Below are 20450 nucleotides of genomic sequence, written 5' to 3' on the forward strand. Positions count from 1 at the left end.
ACAAAGAAAGGGGCAAGCATGCACAAAGAAAACATGGCTAATCATTCTAATGTATCAAGTAATAATATTCAATTACAGATTTAAATAAATAAACAACCAAAGACGTGAGTTTTGCTTTTTACAGAAGGAAAACCACTGGTGCAAATGGAGCAGGGGTTGATAAATACAAGATGATGCGGATGAAGCAGCACACGGAAATTTCAAGAACAGCATGATGAACTGGTAGTTTTTTCAATTGCTCTATCTGTTAGAACCATTCCTGAAGGGTTCTGCAACTGTTGTGCTCGAGGCAGCCTTTTTGCTGTATCAACAAGGAACGATATCAGTTAAGATATATGCATGCATAAAGAGAGAGAAGCCTTTGTGCAATCTACACCTATGTTTGATGTGGGTGGTCATTATTATAGAGCTGCCCATCTTGATTGGACTGACAGTTCTCGTCGACCATTGGATGGGGACTTAAAATCATAATACAATTATATTAACCATCTGTCCAATACTTTGAATTTGACAGCAGATAAAGATACAGGCAATGGCCTTGTGACCAGGAGTTTGAACTGTAGAAATATGTAAATTTGAGTATCAATGTGAACTTGGGGCACCTACTGATGCAGTGAAGTCCAATAGGGGAAAATAGAAGGTTTTCTTTAGTTGTTGGGGTGAATTTTACTTTTATTATATTGAATTTAGATAACGTTGCGGTAGCATTTGATTTCAGACAATATTAGAGTTTGATTAGGAAACCTCTTTCTTTGTTTCTTTTTCCTTCTTTATGTAACCACTCACCGAGATTTACAATTGGTGGGGCACTTGGGTTGAGTTGGACTGGTTTTGGGTTCAACTCTTCACAAATATATTTAAACATCTTAGGAGGGGCATTTAGGCAAGGCTAGACTGGGTTGAGTTGGGATTTGCCAAGCTCGAATAGAGCTGGGCCAGGCTAGGGCAGGTCAGAAGTAACCTTGGGCTGGGCTTGGGCTTGCAAAAAACCAGGCCCAGACAGCCTGAGATGCACCCCTAATGTCAATTTTTGACACCCAGTTCCAGAAGTTCAATTTCCAAGTCCTTACTGTATTTTCCACGTATGTATCTTCCTATAATTTTTTATCATAAAAGGAGCAAAGTGTACCTATTTCATAAAAAATGTCATTGACATTAATTGCAGTCTTTGCAGAAGCTTCCATAAAGAAAAGGCCATTTTCCTGAGCATATGTTTGTGCTTCCTGAAACAGAAAACAGGACCCAAAAAAATCCCCAAAAGTCACAACTTCAGATTTGTAATGATGCTAATCAGGTTATTAGACAAACATAACTCATCTTATAACTCATTTCTGGTAAGTATAGCAAATTTAGCAATAGGAAAGAAGGAACTTAGCATACTAAAAGTGGCCACAAACTGTACATGGCATAAATGATCATGATGCAGAATGCAAGATGCAAGTTAAAGAGGTTATACAAATCCAAAAAGATAGTAAGCCTGTCGGAAGTGGGTTTGGAGCTTATACACCTCCCTGCAGAAAGAATCATGAGCTCACAAGACAGTGAAAAGAAATCCAGTGAAATAGATTCAGGATGAAGCTCTCTCATGAGATTAACTATTAAAGTCCTTTTGTTTAATTAATTCATTAATAGGATTTTTCTGGATGTGGACTTTAGTTATTGTTTCAATGTAAATGTCCCTTAACAAAGATCCCATGCTTTGGATTTTAAGTGGTCTCGTAAACCAGTGACTTGAAACTCAGAAAATTTGGCTAACTCAGTAAGCTGCCTAGCTCTGGCTGTATTAATAGTCTGGCAGAAAGGATCCCAGATTCAAGATGAAAATAATTATTATTATTATGAAAACAGAAATACTGACATTCCCATCTCTCCTTGAGTCACAGAGTAGGCGAAAAGGGTCAACCAAAAAAGGAGGAAAATCAGAGAGAGAGAGAGAGAGAGAGGACCTTAGCAGTCGCTAGAGGAAAGCAAGATGACTGATGCAGTCACCAAATTTCCATTGAGAATGGGTCCCTAGAAGTGGGAAAACGATGCTTTACACAAGTTGGATTGGACAATCAGCCTCTTTTTCAATCCATTGGTGTATCCAATGGATCCGAACTCCAATGTAATGAAGACAAGTTAAGAGGGTAAGTTAAACTGACCAATCCCTCGTGGATCAGCTGATTTCTGAATTAACTCACCGAGTTCAAAAAGAATGAGTTAAAGCATTTAAACTCCCAAATTTCTAAGATTACATCCTTCCTTTCTACTCTTTCATTCTCTATTGACTTGGGATCATTTAGCAAGAGTCCAACTCAATTAGAGCCTGTTGTCTATTTAGATTAGATTTAGTATCAAAAGGTTTCTACAAATATACCTTGCCTTGGGGCTATAAAGAATTTTGGATTTTATGGGTTTTAAATTAGTGATCTGTGGGAATACTGGAGTATCTTCTAGGCTGCAGGGCTGCAGAATGGATATTTTAGATTTATTTTACTTCTGATGCATCTCCAGCGGATACTTTATTTCCTGTGGCAGTGCTTACAAATCCAAGTTTATGATCATCAATTTATTTCAAAATCTCAGGTTAGTGGGCTTATACATGTGATCAGTTTGAATAAATTAAGTTGCATACCTGCTTATTTTCATTCAGTTCCCAATCAAATCTTGCTCTGCTTTACAGTTTCTTTGGGCATTCTAACCAGCTATATAATAATTATCTTGCTTGCCAATTACCTTCTCTGATCAATAATTGGATTTCTCATTACAACCTTCCCACACAACCCAGCCACTTAGTTTAAAGAAAAAATCTCCCTAGCAGCATGGTATATTGTTCCCTAGTAAACTGCTCTTTCAACTCTCTCTTGGTCTGGATGATTATGGATCTGTCATTTATTAGGTCTTGACCCTACCTCATGGTCTCAACTTCATCATAATTGTTTAACAGTGATGCCCATTGAGAGGAGGGGTGAATTAGTGGACTCTAAAACTTTTTCCCTCAACAGGTTCACCCTCTCAGTTTACCTGGTGATGTCCCTGACACTCAACACAATCACTGAGATAGTCCTCTCAAATACAATGGCACTCAAACAAGCAGTCTTGTAACTCTGACACAGACCCACACAACCACCGTCAAAAACCAATACTGCCAAGAGTTGCTGTCTTTTGGTGAAAATCCCTCACTGCTGCCTGGAGCTGGCTAACAATATCACTGTGAAACTGTCACTGAACAACACAATCTCAAAACACTGCTGGAGGCCCTCACTGACGGTGTACACACAAATACACAATTGTGTGATGCTCCTTTCCTCTCAACCACAAGCAAATATACAATTCCTGTGGTAAGGTCTACCCAGTGTGCACACCCATCCTATAGACAAGCACTCCAAAAGTACAAACACACATCCACAACACAAAATATACGTGCTTCGGCAAGTTGTCTACACGTACGGAGTAATGGTCATACTGACCTCAGCATCTACTCATTATTTTCTCAGCATAGAATTCCAAGTTTCCACCGTTGATATACAAAGACTGAGTCTTCACTCATTTACCCAGAATGTATCTAGGAGGCTGCAACTACGACAGGTTTCCCGGCATCAAACCAAGAGGCCAAACAACTAGCCGATTTAGGTAGTCATTGCTACTAGTATCCAGCACCCACTGAACATACCTACATACAAACAAATTTGCACAATTGCACGGAAATCACTGTATCTCCTCTGTCCGGTGTCGAAACAACAAGAAACCAAGTGCAATGGAACACTAACTCGAAGAACTGCACTTATTCAGTTTTCACCTCCTTCCGAAAATGCCATCTGCATTTCCACAAATGCCCTCAAACATGCTGCCATTTGCATGAACCTAGGTAATCACAATTCCAAAGGCATATAACCTTCACCCAAGGCTGTCTAAGGCTGGGAAACACTAAGAAACCATGCAATAAGGTGTCCTATGCTGCCACATAGGCCCGAATGCTTCAGCATCACAGCCAACATGTCACATCACTGTGAAATGTCCAAAATGCCCCTATGAGCTGCGTCAACATTCCACTGACCTCTATGGCTGACATGATCACAAAACTACCCCTGGATACTGACTGTCACTTGTCTAGGCCATCTGTACTATGTAAAATTACAGAAATGCCCTACAATGTTGTTCATGCCTGTAAATGATGGAATTACCCCTCAATGACTCCCAATCACTGTGGGACCTCTGTGTACACTGCCAAACCCAAGTAATACTGCCACTGCCACTGCCACTGTAAACACTATAAGAACTGTTGGGAATGCTAGGAACATTGTCCAGTCACTGCTTGTACTGTACTGACCTCTGTAACTGCCATGGGCTGCCACTGTACACTCCATATAACACCGTGATCCTTGTCACATCACTGGAGTTGTCCTGCTACACCAGTACACTGCTGTACATGCCTGTACACACTCTGCCATCTATAATTGCTCCTTTGCTGACTATACTCCACCAGGATGCATTGTGTTGACAACAACAACAACACACATGTACTGTGTTGACAACAATGACAACGAACACACAGTCATTGCCATCTACACTGTGTGTTCAAAAATAATTTCCCATCCAATATTTGCAATCTCATAATTTTCTATTTTTATTTCCCATTCATTCTTTTAGAAATTCCTTTTTTGTAAGTGTCTCTTGAAATTTTCATACCCTCCAACTTTACTCTTCAACCTAAGCTCCTGTTTTACAATATACAGTTTACTTTCCTACGCCCTCGGCTGAAATGCATAAGGTTTTCTAAAGCCTTCCATCATCAAGCAAATCAACCAAAAAAAAAGGAGGGGGGGGGGGGGGAGGGAAGAGAATCCAATAAGATATTAAAGGGTGTATCTCTATAGCTTGGAACTCTATGGAAAAGGAGCCAAGGTAAAATCAATTAGTAAGAACTGCAACCCCTTGGCACAAAATGACACTAGAAAGCATAAGAAATTAATGTGCCCCCTGGGTAAGTTGTGATGACAGTCTGATTCATCATAGAAATGGCGCAAATGCAATTGGATGACACCCAAGATAGGATGATCAATGGATTCAACATATGGCAACCTTGAAACTTAAATTCAACTCAACTTTACTGAATATTGACCAAACTACTTGAGGTCCAAATATGAACCCTGTCCTACCATTCATGCCATCTGAAAGAAGTTGCAATTTATGCTGCTGTAAGATCAATAATTCACAAATGTGCACAATATCATAATTATCAACACAGAAGAAAGCACACAAAAAAAATTATATATGATAATTAATACCCTGTGTTTCAATGTCATCAAATGAAAGCCGAAAGTGCAAAAATTACCGAACTAGCAATTGGAATGTTTTGGACAGCACGATAAAGCAGCCATTACTTTAAGGATATTGCCAAAAATATAATCAGCGGTAATATGACAATCTTATCAATATAAAAACTTAGAACAATGACAAATATGCTTACCTCTGGAGTCACCTTCCTTGCATCAAGCAAATCAGCTTTATTTCCAGCTAGTGCCATAACCATGTTTGGATTACCTAAATGCAAAAACACAAATACAATCAGGAAGATATGTGGGTGTCACTCAGTAACTAAACATCCTTGTAGAGAGTACATAAAGTTAATTGCCAAAACACCCTTCACAAGAGGGGATGCCATCCACCATATTTGCTATTATTTGACTAAATAGATTGGACAGAGAAGTCCAGTAATATATGCCTGCCAAGAAGTGAAGATACTACCTTGCGCTTGAAGCTCTTGCACCCATTTTTTGGCACGCTCAAATGAAGCCTAAAAAAAATGAAGAAATCCACAGGTAATCAAAAAGAAACTTTTGCAAACTGAAATCCTATATTATAAAAAAATACTGCGGACAGATAATGCGTGACCTCAGTAACGATAAAAGATTAGGGGGAAATAATTTACCAAATTGTATTAATTGGGAAGACTGATACACCATATTCCATCATGAAAGCAAAATTCCTTCTGTTTCTTCAATATACATATATCTTCCTTTGGATGGTGAAGAAGCAAAATCATGTGGTGAGGTGGAAAGGTTGTCAACCCAAAGAAGGTTGCAGAATTAATTTAAGGCTGATTAACAAAAAAAGTCAACATTCAGGACATGGTACTCAAGATCATTGAAGTCCGATAGCTTTTGGTTCCCCTAAATTGAAATATGGAATGAATTCATTTTACTAGAATTCCAATTCTCACACTATGTTTACTTCCACTTGTTTCTCTACCTTCTAACATTTGAGATGTTTATGGCTAACAGGTTGGAGCATCTACAGAAAGAATTCCCAATAAGCTACTTGATGAGGCTTCTAAATATGGCCTAGTAGCTTGGCACACTGCATACCTCAAAAGGTTGGAATCTGGATCCTAGAATTCCTTTTAGCTCTCATGACAACAATGTATTTAGCCTAACAACCTTTTCAGAAGTATCGTAGCAGCTACATGAGTTTTGAATTGCTGGAACTGCAGCCCTATTTTAGGGTTCCCATGATGGGTTGGGTACGATTAAGAAAAACCAGCAAAAGCATCAGGCCATACGTTGGCAACTGGTTACAGGTTCCAGATGTTGTATAGCATGCGGGAAAACCCCTAAATCTAGTGTTCCATGAACTCTAGGGCATCAACAACAGGATTTTTGTTTCAGATTATGAGGATCAGAGGTGTCAATTGAATGCAATGGACACTAAACCTATGATTTATATAATTATTGGGAGCTACTGTAGTTGGTGGTGTTGCTAGTGCATTCAAAGAGGGTATCTGAAATCTTGGTAGTAGATCCAACAACAGAGCTTGGGCACTGAACCAATTAGGTAATTTCATGGTGAAATCTACTGCTTTCTACAAAGACTGCCATTGTTCTTTGCCTGGTCAATCTTTCCCTCAAAAAATGTGCTGTTCTTTGTTTTAAATTCTACAATTGTCTCTACTCCACCGACCAGCGCTAAGATTCATGGGTATGTTCCTCAACAATGTTTGCTTAATGTCCTTGGTAACGCAGAAGAAATCTCCTCGCCCATATCCTCAAAGTTATGGTCAAAATTTACTCCTGCCCTTGGAATTCAGTGTCACAGGGTTTGGAATTCACTCATGCAGTCATTTGTAAGATTTAAGGCTGAGAGGGAATAGGTACAAGTTAAAAGATATTATAGAACAGCAATGAAGAGTAGGAGCTTAGTCTATGTTAGGAGAAGAAAACACTATACGTTAAGTCATTTCAGTGAACCTAAAACTCAGATATTTGGTGGACTACATAATAATTTAAATAATGTATTAAAAATAAAACTCTTACTTATATAATAGTAATGATTCTATAACAAAATTATCTCACAGATTACTAAAATATTTCAAGACAGAAGCATATATAGTTGTATGGTTAGACATGTAAAATTAAAGTTTTATGTTAGATAAGGCATGCCTCATAACCTGTGGTAGATATTAACCTATTCAATGTTACATTCACAGAATGATTACTGCATTTGGAATATGATGGAAAAATTTCATTAGTTTTTACATATATATACAAGGCAATTTCATCAGTTTTCACTCACTTGATTCGTTATATCATACACAATAACTGCAGCAGCAGCTCCTCTGTAATACATGGGAGCCAAGCTATGATACCTTTCCTGACCTGCTGTATCCCAAATTTCAAACTTTACTGTTGCATCATTGACAGCCAACGTTTGCGAGAAAAATGCAGCACCTATGGTTGATTCCTGCACCACCAGAAAATAAAATGTAAGCCCCCCATAAAACCAGGGTATAAGGTTTAAAAGTAAAAAGTAGAGCACTGAAGCATCCAAATGACCATAGGGAAAAACCTGAAAATCAACAAACTGGCCTTTAACAAAACGCAGAACTAGACTAGATTTTCCAGCTCCCACATCTCCAAGAAGGACCTGCAACATCAACCAAATGCCCACATAGACATAAGCAAAGCTCAAAAAGGAAGCCATAAATTCAAGTTAAGATATCCGAAACAGAAACAAATTGAGAAATCATTCAAGCAAACACAACAGACTGAAACCAAAAGAATCATATCAGGCTATAATTCAAGAGAATATTCAAATTTATCTAATGTGAGCAGAAACCATATCTAAAACGAGATAACTTCTTAAAATGCCAATATAACTCATGATAAAAGGCATTAACAGAATTCAAGACTGTAGAGGCTTCTACAAACAAGCTAAAAAAAGTACATTAAACTGAAAGTCTAACACGGTGAAGCAATAAATGCTTAAAGGTTTTGCACAAACCCATAAAATTCCTTAAAATGAGGAAATTAGTGGAAAAATAAAACAGACTAAATCATGATGGGAAAAAGGAAAGGAAATACAAATTACAGAGTTAATAGAAGTTTGTAAGCCATTGAACTGCAATAAATACCGAAATTCAAGCAAATTACGAACAACCCACATGAAAAACATAAACTAACAAAGAATTAAAGGCCTCATTATGTATAACGAAAAGATAAACAGGAGAAATCGAATACATGAATATGTTTTACGAAAATAATCATGCAACAGAAGTCTTTTAGGATTAAGTATGAAGAGGAAACTAGAAACCAACCACAACGACGGCAAACAGAACCCAAAATTTTTAGATACCTGATAATCAAAAGAAACCCATAGCAGAACTTGCATCCATAATTACACAAAAACACAAATTCTGTACAATAAGTAATACAAAACAGAGCTAGGACGAAGAAGAAATTAAAACCCACAAGTTTGGCGTTGATATTCTGGTTTCCACTCGTTGCCATGACTGCAAGAATTGAAATCAAACTGAAGGAAAGAACCCACAAAAGGTTTGAATGTTCTGGTTATGGGTCAATATAGACTTTGGGTCACAAGAGAAGAAGGGTTGTTGCAGGGAAAGCAGGAGATCGGCAATCAACCGCTCCCGTTCTCCCAGATACCAAGGAAGTGTCGTTGAACACGAAAGCAATTGAAATGTTCGAGTTTAATCAAATTATTCTTAACTCTTAATGCGTTTTGGAATCTGGGTTGGAGTCTGGACTGACCGGTGGCAATTGTCATGGAAGAAAACGAAAGAGAGAAATTTCTTATTTCTTATTGGATCAGCTGGTTCGTCATTCTCGTCCATAAAAATCTTGACAACAAGTCAGTTGAAAGAACGGTAGTGATCCTATTTGTATCTTCACAAGAGTGCTCAGCTGTTTGATCCGAATCAGTTAGCATATGTTGATGTTGATATGGTTTTACATAGATCAACGGATCTGATAGTTGGTCTAAAGACGCCCCTGACCGTAGATTTGAGATTCTACATCATTATCCCACTCAATGTAGCAGCTAGGGGCCTAGGGGTGCAAGTTTGGGCCAGCGAGTTCGGGCCCACCAAACCCCGTCGAACAAGACTTGAGCTGAGATTTCAAGGTCTAGGATTGGCTAGGCCTGATCGAGGCTAAGAAGGTTTCAAGCTGAGTTGACCCAACGTGGCTTGTATATATCATAAGGACGACTCTATCTGAGAGTATGGCTCCCACGCCAAGCACAAGATGGGGCAAAATGATCGCCGTACCCCCATGAAAGGCAGAAATCCTACTCCTGTTGATGCTTATGTGTGTGTTTCCATTGGCCCCCACCACTCTCTAAGATAGAAAACTCTTCCCTATATAATAAATCTAAAATTATATTAGATATTTTAGGGTAAATTACACATCACCCCCTGATTTTTAAACAAAACTCAGATCACCCCTTGGTTTTTGAAAAAACTCAATTAATCCCCTCATTTAGACCCCTATGACAAATTAATCCTTACTAGTAGTTTTAAGTGTAAATTACACGTCACCCCTTGGTTTTCAAACGAAACTCAAATCACCCCCTAGTTTTTGAAAAAGCTCAAATCACCCCCTGGTTTAGACCCCAATATGACAAATTAGTCCCTACCATTAGTTTTATGCTGTTAAGTGATGATGTCAGCCAGTTAAATAAATTTAAATCCCTAAACTACCCTTGACCAATGTTGAAGATGGAAGGGTAGTATTGTAAATTTAATTCAAATATTTTAGTACAAAGGTAAAATAGTCTCTCACACCAATAACTAACAACAGATTAACACCGTTACTATAGAGGGGGTGATCTGAGGTTTTTCAAAAATCAGGGGGTGACGTGTAATTTACCCTTAGTTTTATGCTATTAAGTGATGATGTCAGCCAGTTAAATAAATTTAAATCCCTGAACTACCCTTGACCAATATTGAAGATGAAGGAAGGGTAGTATTGTAAATTTAATTCTAATGTTTTAGTACAAGGGTAAAATAATTATTTTTCACACCAATAACTAACAACAGACTAACACTGTTAATGTAGAGGGGGTGATTTGAGTTTTTTCAAAAATTAGGAGGTGATGTGTAATTTTCCCTAGATTTTATATAAATGTGCACATTTTTGTTACCAAAGTGGTGACCTTTGAAGTTTTTTATTTTTTGGATGAAAGTGTAATCACAATATCACACAAACCACATACCAATCCCAAAAGGTTAATCGACTTTTAGTGGTGACCTTAGAAGTTGTAACTTTCTTTTGATTACCTTTTGTCTTATCCCCAAAAGTGGTCCCCCCTCCCCCCACTCCCCACGGAGTTCAGATCTACTATCCACATGGGGACGGGTGGGGACAGATCTGAACCCTTCATGGGGTATGAAACCTGCTTGTAGGGTGTGGGACCCATTTCCTATGGAGGCGTCAGATTTGTCCCCACCCGTCCCCATGTGGGTAGCTGATTCGGATTCCTCCCCACCACTCTCCAAGGTAGAAAACTCTTCTTCATATAATAAATTTAAAATTTGGTGGCTTTATAAGCTGCACCGATTGCCTCTTGTCTTATTCTCAAAAGTTATTCAAGACAAGAGTGATGCGCATAAATATCACTCACTAATATGTGTCGAACATGTATGGAATAAGAGATCAACACTGTGCAAATGATTCCCAAGGACCTAGACTCGTGCTCTAACTTGTGAAAGATCCGTAGCAAATCCGAACCATCCACATTAAAGTCTTTTCATGCAAAGCACTTTCCAAATAGGAAATTAGCTTGATAACTAATCCAAGAAACTTACACTAAAAAGAATCCGATCAGAGATCTTCCTTCTATTCTCTCTTGCAGAGAACCAACTCCTATTTAAGGACGCCTTCCTAAACAAGACTCTCACATCCGCCCTAATCAAGGTATAAATATGTGGTAACTCCACAAGTGCAACTCAAATCCACTATTAGCTACTCCTTGTACTCTTGTTCTACCAATTCTAATTACCGTAAGTGAAGACATTGACTTAGGCATCAGAGAGTCTCCCCGGAGCCATCTCCGATCCTCTCTTGTGTCTCTTGTTTCATTTCCGCAGGCCAACAAGTGCCACTACAAGATTGTCACAGTTTTTGAGACAACAAAGGGTGAAAAGACATTTCCAATACAAGTTGAAAATGATTTATTATTATGAACTATTTGAAATGATAGACGTTACCCTTATACAACTGCCTAACACAATTGATGTAGCATGGTGCTCCCATTCTCTCTAAGAGGTCTCAATTTCGAGCCTATTGGTCCTCACCTCCACCCCCTATCTACACAGTAGATTCTAAGAAAGAAAAAAAACAAAGAGCTATGCTGTTTAGGGGAGCGGAACTTGAGACGTTATATCATTCAATCATCATTAATGAACATGTACTAACATTGTTTGTGCTTGGGCACTCCAAAATCAAATCTTAGGGATGATGTTTTATGTTTGGAAGTGTGGCCTATGCTACCACTCTCAAGGTCTATCTCCCCCCCCCCCCCTTTAATAGGATGCAGAGATCTCATTTCACAGGAGAGTGAAACACAAAGAGCGTTGGTGTAGGCCGCGCTCCCAAATACAAAACATTTTCCCTTTCAAATATTAGGAATCATAATCATTGATAACATGAACATGAAAAACCTTAGGTATAATTTACCCTCAAATTTTAATAAACAATTGGCTGATTCTATTAAAGACAAGGCTGTATTGATGCAAGGGCTACACGACCATGCTGTGATCTCTTGCCCTGCCCTTTTTTTATATATGTTTTCTTTGGTAACTAAGGATGCAATCCATTCCACCACTAATGGTTCTGATATGATGACACATTAACAAGTAGCAAGGACAGAGCAGGGATTGTCTTCCAAGGAGAGCAATCGATTGTTGTAGTTTTTCTTTCCCCATCAATGACATATATAAGGAAAATTTTCTCTCACTCCTCTCAACTTATACTTTATTAGGAAAAAATTTTTATCGCTCCCATTAGCGTATACTTTATTTACTCGTGTCAAACTTCCACCTGTAAAACCCCCCAAAAGTGGACTCTTACCTCTTTCTTCTTCTTCATCCTCCTCCTCCGTGGAATGCAGTGAACCATCCTGGATGGTCCATCCCCTCTTCTGACCGCGCTCCCACCCCACCCCACCCCACCCCACCCCACCCCTATTGCAACCTTGCGATTACTCTCGGCACCCTGCAAATCCCACCCCCATTAGGTAAAAATTTTGCTGCTACACTTGTAGCAAGAGTGCTCCAAGGAAATGGAATAATTCACTTCCCCTTTGGGTTCATAAATACCCTCCTAGGTTTTAGTATTTTTTAAAAATACCCTTTAAGAGCCCATTTTCTTGGCTTCCAACAAGTGTAGCAGCAAAATTTCGTCCCACCCCCACCCCCACCCCAATAATATCATCACTAGTGTAAGGGTAAAATGGAATCATGACCTAAGTCTAATTATCGGATGTACAGGAACAATAGGAATTATGATCGAAGTAATACCGTAACATATGCAAGGGAAAAATAGGAATTGTGACCAAATTATATTTTAACAGATATATGTAAAGGACTAAAGGCATAACAAAAATTATACAACTCAGCCTTAATCCAACTAAAATTGGATCATCTATATGGATAATTTTTTCTCCAATCAGCACATAACAAGAATTATGATCCAAGTAATATTATCATAAATGTAAGGGCAAAACAGGTATCATGAATCATGAGTCATGACTTAAGCCTTTATGTATGGTATCATCCCAATCTTGAAGTGTGATTGGATAATTTAGATAACATTCACTTGGCATGAGACAAGGATGCACATTCATAATCACTTACTTTAGTCATGGAATAACCATTTATCAAGCTTCACTTCAGTAGTTTTATGTCTATATATACATTGTATACCATTTTGAGATTAAGGAATATTAAGATGTGGGTGGTCATTGGGCATGATAAGAGTGAGACATGGGAGGAAACCAATAACAAGTAAATATAGTGTTGGACTACAAATTATTGTTTTTAATACATAATTTAATCATTTGCTACTAATAAGATTATGACAACAATTTATCAATTAATTTACTTATGTAACCATCAAATAATTGTCTCCATCTCCGTTTGTTGATTTTTTAAGGTTTTTATGTTTAATGAATTGACCTGAGGTATTGTGTCGTATTGTGCAAAGAAATTTATCTTGGATCCTGAGAACTCTTCTGATGTCGTGAGATCATGACAAATCCTGAGAACTCATTAGAAGCATGAGTCGTCTCTAACAATGTTAAACATCTTCTTTTCTTCTATTACTGATACAAAAGCTTTTTCACTCTCTACTGTTTGGAGGTACCTTTTGACAGTTAATTTCTATTTTTGAGCCGAAGAAAATGAAGTGTGGCCTAAAAATCAAATCTTAGTAATTGCAGAATTTCAGTCTACGGTCTGAAATTGAGAGGTTTTATTAAAATTCTCTTTTGTTTATATTCTCTAATATCCCAACCAGATACAACAAACCAAACTGATGTTGGCTCATGAAAACTCATTAGAAGCATGAGTCTTCTCCAACAGTGCTCGACATCTTCCATTCTTTTGTTATTGAAACAAAAGCTTCTTTTTTTTTAATTTGGGTAGAGATACAAAAGCTTTTTCACACTCTAAGTCGGAGCTCAGATAGAAGCACTTCGTTCACCGGGTACACACATGGTGCAATCAGGGTTTGGTGACTCGGTCGTTATTAGGCACTTTCATCATCAGCAATTAAGACTTTGACTATTCCGTTTTGGATCTAGCATTTCAGTTATATTTTGGTTAACATTCAACATGTAGGAAGCATTCAACATGTAGGAAGGATGATGAATAATTTTTGTTTCTTTTAGTTATTGTTTATTTTTTATTGAATTTTGGCTCAATAATGGTGGATTCATGACAATGAAGCATACCTTTTTTTTCGCATAATCATATTCAAAGAAATATTTGATAATTAGGAAATAAGCGATACGATTGTTCAGCTTGAGCTATAGTATTGCTTTTGTTTTGTGTTGTAGATGGCATTTTGATCATTGTGTCTAAAAAGCTCAGGATTGTTTGACAATCATCTTAGTGTGTTAATGAAGCATGAGATGGCCAAAGCACCTAAATATGAAAATATTGTAGATGAATTCGAGGATTGGGAACAAAAGTGGTATCACTACTGAAACAGAGTATGATCTGATGGATCAGAAACTGAGTAGGATCTCCAAACAATAGAGAATAGTCTAGAGTATAATAGGTCAAAATGAATATAATCAGAAAGTTTAAATTGAACAGAGAATAGGAGCTTGAGTTAACTGAGCAAGGGCTGATCCAATGGATTAGAAACTGAAGTGGAGTGGTTTAAGAGATTATGATTTTCTGCTGGTAAAAGATCTCAGGAATCTAAGATAAAAATAGTAGTGCAACAGAACACTTAGAACTTAACATAAACTGAAAATAAATATTTACTAAATTGGACATTAAATAAAATCCAAATTAACAAATATAAATCCTAATACTATCCCACAACCAGAATTACCAAGGGAAAGCCAAATGCAACCTAAGCTAATATCTCATTTTGTTCTAAAACTATATCACCAACACATTTTGATTCTCTGATTCCTTGTTTACCCTCCTGTGTTAACGCTGGGAATCAACCATGTGTTTCATCCTTGAATAATTACCAATGTTTTTAGTCTGGTGTTCCTAGCTCTGTAATATCTTTTAGGGCTGATGTTCTCTGTGCTACAGCGCAGCCTGCGTCCAGACACATGAGCCTGCCATTCAAGGGGGCAGGGTAGTCATTTCGCCCACCCCATGTGTCTAGGCGTAGCCTGCACCCCAGGCACAGAAAACATTTGGCCTATATTTTATTGTGTAATTTTTAAATTAAGTTGTGGGATTTAAATTGGATGATTGGCCTATTTGATTCTCATTTTTTAATTTGTGATTGAGAGGGACTACATAGTGGGCTTCAGAGAAGCCCATTTTGGGCTTGGGCCCATCCATTAATATAGGATGGCCACCACCAACAGTAAAACCAACAAATTATATAATAAAAATAAAAAACTAAAGATTTGCCACATGATTGGTTATCAAAGTTGACTAGGATCTACACTGAACCATAATTTAAAGGTAGGACCTAGGCTACTTTGAGAGAATGATATATCACAGGTAAGAATGGATTTTAGGCCTTTGGTTTGTGCATTTACGAATCACCACAAGCTGATTCCCATCAGTTTTACGCCAATCAAAAAAAATAAATTAACATCATTAGTATTTTTAACCTTCATATTACGCATATGGCACTACTCGTGTAATTAACATTGCATTAAGGCCCTAATGTAGTAAATTTTTATTTGAAAGTTGATAACCAACACAATTATTGGTGAATTTTTAAGTTCACAGTTTCCAAAAGCTCATCTAAGTTCATGAAAATCTCTCTATCTCTGTGCCACATAACAAAGGTAAATACATGCATTTGCACGTTTACTAGTAAATCTAAAATTATATTTTATATAAAGGTGCAAATTTTTGTCACCGAAGTGATGACCTTAGAAATTGTAACCTTCTTTTGATTACCTCTTCTCTTATCCCCAAAAGTGGCCCCCACCACTCTTCAAGATAGAAAACTCTTCCTTGTATAATAAATCTAAAATTTGGTGACCTTATAAGTTGCACCCTTCTTTTCATTGTCTCTTGTCTTATTCCCAAAATTTATTCAAGACAAGGGTGATGCACATAATTATCACCCGCCAATATGTGTTAGACACATAGCATAAGAGATCCATATTGCACAAAGGATTCCCAAGGACCTAGACTCATCCTCTAGCCCGCGAAAGATCCGTAGCAGATCTGAACCGTCCACATTAAGGTGTTTTCATGCAAAGCACTTTCCAAATAGTATGTTAGCTTAATAACTAATCCAAGAAACTTACACTAAGAAGATTCTCATTGGAGATCTACCTTCCATTCTCTCCCGTAGAGAACCAACTTCTATTCAAGGACGTCTTCCTAAACGAGACTCTCACAACCGCATTACTCAAGGTATGCATATGTGGTAACTCCATAGGTACAACTCAAATTCACTATTAGCTACTTCTTGCACTCTTGCTCTATCAATTCTAATTACTGCAATTGAAGAAACTGACTTAGGAATCAAAGAGTCTCCCCAAGAGCCATCTCCGGTCTTCTCTTGTGTCTCTTGTTTCATTTCCGTAGGCCAGCACAGTGCCACGACAAGATCATCACAGTTTTTGCAGCAACAAAGGGTGAAAAGGTGTTTCCAATACAAGTTGAAAATGACTTATTATTATGAACTATTTGAATGATAGAATTTACCTTTATCAAAGACAACTACCTAACACAGTTGATGTAGCATAGTGTGGTATGCCCATTCTCTCTACGAGGTCTCAAGTAAGCCAGGGTGCAAGTTTGGCCCTGTTCGCCCGAACCCGCCCTGGCCCACCCTAAGCTTGAACAGGGCCTGGGCTGAGATATTTGGCCCTGAGGGCGAGTCAGGGCTGAAAATTTTTGGCCCTGAATCAAGGTCGGGTCGGGCAAGGGTTAAGGCCTCGGACTAAGCCTAGCCCGGCCCGGCCCGACCTGGTTTTAAGTTATACTATAATATATATATTGACATAATACATATATTATAAACTATAAAAATCACCCACATTTTGTTATATAATATATTATATATGAAGACAATAAGTGATATGGTCAGATACCTACAATCGGTATATCTTTGAAAGCTCAGACGCAGAGAATAAACAAACTCCTCAAGGGCTACTTAAGGCACTTTAGTGCAAACCAGAAGGACTAGAGCTGTTGGATGTTGCTCAGTGCTGCTATAACTTAACAACCAAAAAGCTCTGCGTCAAACTTTAGCCCCTTCGAGTTGACCATGGGGCAACAACCTTTGACGCCCCACACCATTGCGACATGAGGGGGCTTGCCCATCGGCCTACTTTGCCAAGAGGTAGTAGGAGCGCAACGACCTAGCCCAAACCTACTTAGATGAAGTGGCAGATAATTTTCTCCCCGGCCCATTCCAGGCCATGCATTTCCTTCCCCCTCCCCATGATCAGGACCAATCAGGGTCAACCCGGCCCAACCCTAAGGGCGGGTCAAGGTTGGATTTTTTTGATTCTGAGTCAGGCTAAGGGGACTTAGAGTTGGGCTAAGGTTCTATAAAGCCCGACCCAACCCGACCTATTGCAGCCCTAATCTCAAGTTCGAGCCTATTGGTCCTCAACCCCCTATGTATAGAGTAGATATTACAAAGAAAAACTATACTGTCTAGGGGAGCGAAACTTGAGACATTATGGTCATTCAATAATCATTAATGGACTTGTACTAACAATGTTTGTGTTTGGGCACTCCAAAAATCATTTTATAGGGATGATGTTTTATGTCCGAAAAGGTCTCTCTCTCCCTCCTCCTAATAGGGAGCTGAGATCTCATTTCATTAAAAAGGGAGATACAAGAGGCGTTGGTGTAGGCTGCACTCTCGAACACAAAAACATTTTCCCTTTCAAATATTAGTAATCATAACCATAGATAACATCAACATGAAAAACCTTAGTATGATTTACTCTCAATTTTTAATAAACAATTGGCTGACTTTATTAAAGCTAAAAGCTCCCATTACCAAACAATAATAATAATAATAATAATAAAGCTAAAAACAGTGCTAGGAGGACTCTAGGTCTAAGCCTAGGTTGAGCTCTCTAGCAAATCTTCCCAACTGCATTGGGGGATCACGATCATCTCCAGGGAGCAGGGAACACCTAGGGTGCTGTCAGTCGTTAGGCTATGTCGCAAACATTCCTAGACGTGCATCGAACCCCACATGATATATCTAATTCAAATTTTTTTTTTGAAGAAACCTTTAATCGGAAGAGGCCCAATCAAACTTGGAGATCTTCTAGGTGGCTGACCCTGTCTATCAAAGTAACCAGGTCCTTCAGACAGCTCAGTTAAATTATTTTCTTGACTTTTGAAAGCTTCTTGGCCTAATATATACAATCTATTTCGAATTAAGAGGAAGGTTTCGTTAAATAATTGAGCCAGTACCCTAGTTTGACTAATTGGAACGAGACAAACTTGAGCTTAAGATGGATAAGGTTATCTACTCTATGTCTCTATCCACATTAGTTTATCATTTTTGCTTGTTCCATCCTTTTTGTCAGGTAAAAGATTTTTTTTCCCTTGTCAAATTAATACAGGATGAAACAAAATCTAAAAGGAATTTTAAAAAATACTAAAATCTAGAAAGGTATTTGTGAAGGAAGTGAATTATTCCATTTCTTTAGCTACAAGCCTGGGTAACTAGAACATTCTTACAACCTAGGTAGCAGCAAAATTTTTTCTATCAATGCATGTGTCATTAAGCGAAAGAAAAGAACTAGAGCAATAACCATGTCCAACAACCCGGCCTTCCCGCCTTGCTGAAAAACATCAAAACCAAATAAATTCCTTAGTAACATGGGATGTAGAAGCAGCAATCCTTTGAGCCACATCAGCGATCGACAAGCATATCTCAGTTCTTCTTAGTTCTTACGATGGCCCAAATCTTTACTTCTTGAATGTGATAAGAGCCTAGGCTCATATAAAACTGTTAGGCCTCTTGGGATTGTATGTTTGTAATTGGAACGAGTTTTAGAATCATTATATATACGATGGTAAAAAAATTGTAATTGTGTAGGGATTAAGATTTGTGTGTTTCCTATATATTGTCTATGTGTGGAAAACCATAGTGACAAGCAATTGAGAGTTCATTTTTTAAGGTGGAAAATGTTTTGGAGATTTTTTCAGGTTTAGTGAAAAATCTTTGATTTTCTTGGTTGAATGTAGACAATCTTGTCAAATCACATTAAATTCCTCGTGTTGAGTGATTGTTTGCTTGAGTTCTTCCTCGTGGTTGCATACATTCATCCCCAACAAAAACCACGCTCTTAAGCCTAGAACCCAGGCTCATAGAACTCTTGTTACAATAACTCAAATGTCCACTTGTTTGAAAAAACTTAGATTGTATTTGATATGCATTCTAAGATGATAAAAACAGTGAAAATTATCAATCTCATAATGCCTTACTAACTAGAATGCATACAAAATGCAACCTTAGTCTTCCAGAATTGCCATCTCAAGCATCCAATTTGCAGATCAGGAAGCATTTGGGATTGGGTTCCACAAAATACAAATGGGTTCTAGACTAAAGCGCTGCTGTTCCCACCTACGTTAGGTCATAGGATGGGTGAGTTTTGAGTTAGTCCCAAGTCCTAACTTCTAATATTTTTTAGGCAAAGTAGTCTCCTTCAAGGCTAAAGCCCGAACATTTTGCCTCAACAATCCGAACTTAATTTTACCATTGCTCTAAGAAATGGCCCATGGGTTCCTGGTCTAGAGCCCTCTTGGTTAAGCTAATCCAAGTTGAAAGAAAGAAATAATATTTTTAAAGGTAAGAGATCTCTGTGGGGTAGTGTGGTAACTGCACAACGATGTGGAAGAGGGGCAATAAGAAAATGCACGGCAACATCAATCGGCCGATCATTACCGTCTTTCATGGGGTTGGAGCGATCATTTCACCGCCCCCAATGTGTCTGGGTGTAGGGTTCAACCCCCCCCCCCCCCCCAACCCCAATCCCAATCCCAATCCCAATCCCAATGAGAACATTTCTCCTCTTTTTTATTTCCATTTTTGAGTGCTAAAACCAAAGGAATAAAGGACAAAGAAACTCACCCAAACTTGTTTTTGCTAATTCCAAAGGTAGATTCCATTTTGTTGAGATTTTGAAAAATATCTATTCAACAAAATGGAATCTAAAGCCTGAAACTAACAAAGACAATGTGGAATTAACAAGCTAAGCAAACTAGCTTGGGATTAAAGGTAGGAGCTAATATGTACACAAGAGAGCTAACAACCAAGAATTGTTTGTATGTCCAAAATAACCATATACAATGAATGGTTTGTATGTGAACAATTTACCACTTATATACAATAAGCAGAGGTCATCTCCGAGTCTCAGCCTATCACTTGTACAGGGAAGCTAGGTAGTACTTATAAACTTTGTTTTAGCAGAATTCTATAATGACAACAGTATTTGGTAAGGGTTCTAAATGACCAAAATGCCCTCAACCCTGA

At 38.1% G+C, this 20450-nt stretch overlaps 1 protein-coding gene across 2 annotated transcripts; it reads right to left on the bottom strand.

The window, feature by feature from the left end:
• Positions 1 to 24: 24 nt before the first annotated feature.
• LOC122640974 (ras-related protein RABF2b) lies at positions 25 to 19957 on the bottom strand. Of its 2 annotated transcripts, XM_043834279.1 has the most exons (9): positions 19945 to 19957; positions 15887 to 15893; positions 8730 to 8913; positions 7828 to 7905; positions 7555 to 7722; positions 5731 to 5779; positions 5453 to 5526; positions 1130 to 1223; positions 25 to 301 (listed from the first exon to the last, which is right to left on the bottom strand). In XM_043834279.1, the coding sequence occupies exons 3-9, from the start codon at positions 8766 to 8768 to the stop codon at positions 201 to 203; spliced, it is 603 nt and encodes a 200-aa protein (XP_043690214.1). In that variant the 5' UTR covers positions 8769 to 8913; positions 15887 to 15893; positions 19945 to 19957; the 3' UTR covers positions 25 to 200. The 2 variants fall into 2 exon arrangements, with proteins under 2 accessions (XP_043690214.1, XP_043690213.1); XM_043834278.1 differs by lacking the exons at positions 15887 to 15893; positions 19945 to 19957 and having other exon boundaries at positions 8730 to 8955.
• Positions 19958 to 20450: the final 493 nt, after the last annotated feature.

This window comes from Telopea speciosissima, chromosome 9 (genome assembly GCF_018873765.1).
Source record: "Telopea speciosissima isolate NSW1024214 ecotype Mountain lineage chromosome 9, Tspe_v1, whole genome shotgun sequence".
NCBI lineage: Eukaryota > Viridiplantae > Streptophyta > Magnoliopsida > Proteales > Proteaceae > Telopea > Telopea speciosissima.

Excerpts from the sequence above, each read along its gene's own strand:
- LOC122640974 (XM_043834279.1), bottom strand. The coding sequence starts at position 8,768 with ATGGCAACGAGTGGAAACCAGAATATCAACGCCAAACTT. Across the intron at positions 5,527-5,730 it reads GCAAGAGCTTCAAGCGCAAG|GTAATCCAAACATGGTTATG; the intron begins GTAGTATCTTCA and ends TTTTGCATTTAG. Across the intron at positions 302-1,129 it reads TGACATTTTTTATGAAATAG|CAAAAAGGCTGCCTCGAGCA; the intron begins GTACACTTTGCT and ends TTGTTGATACAG.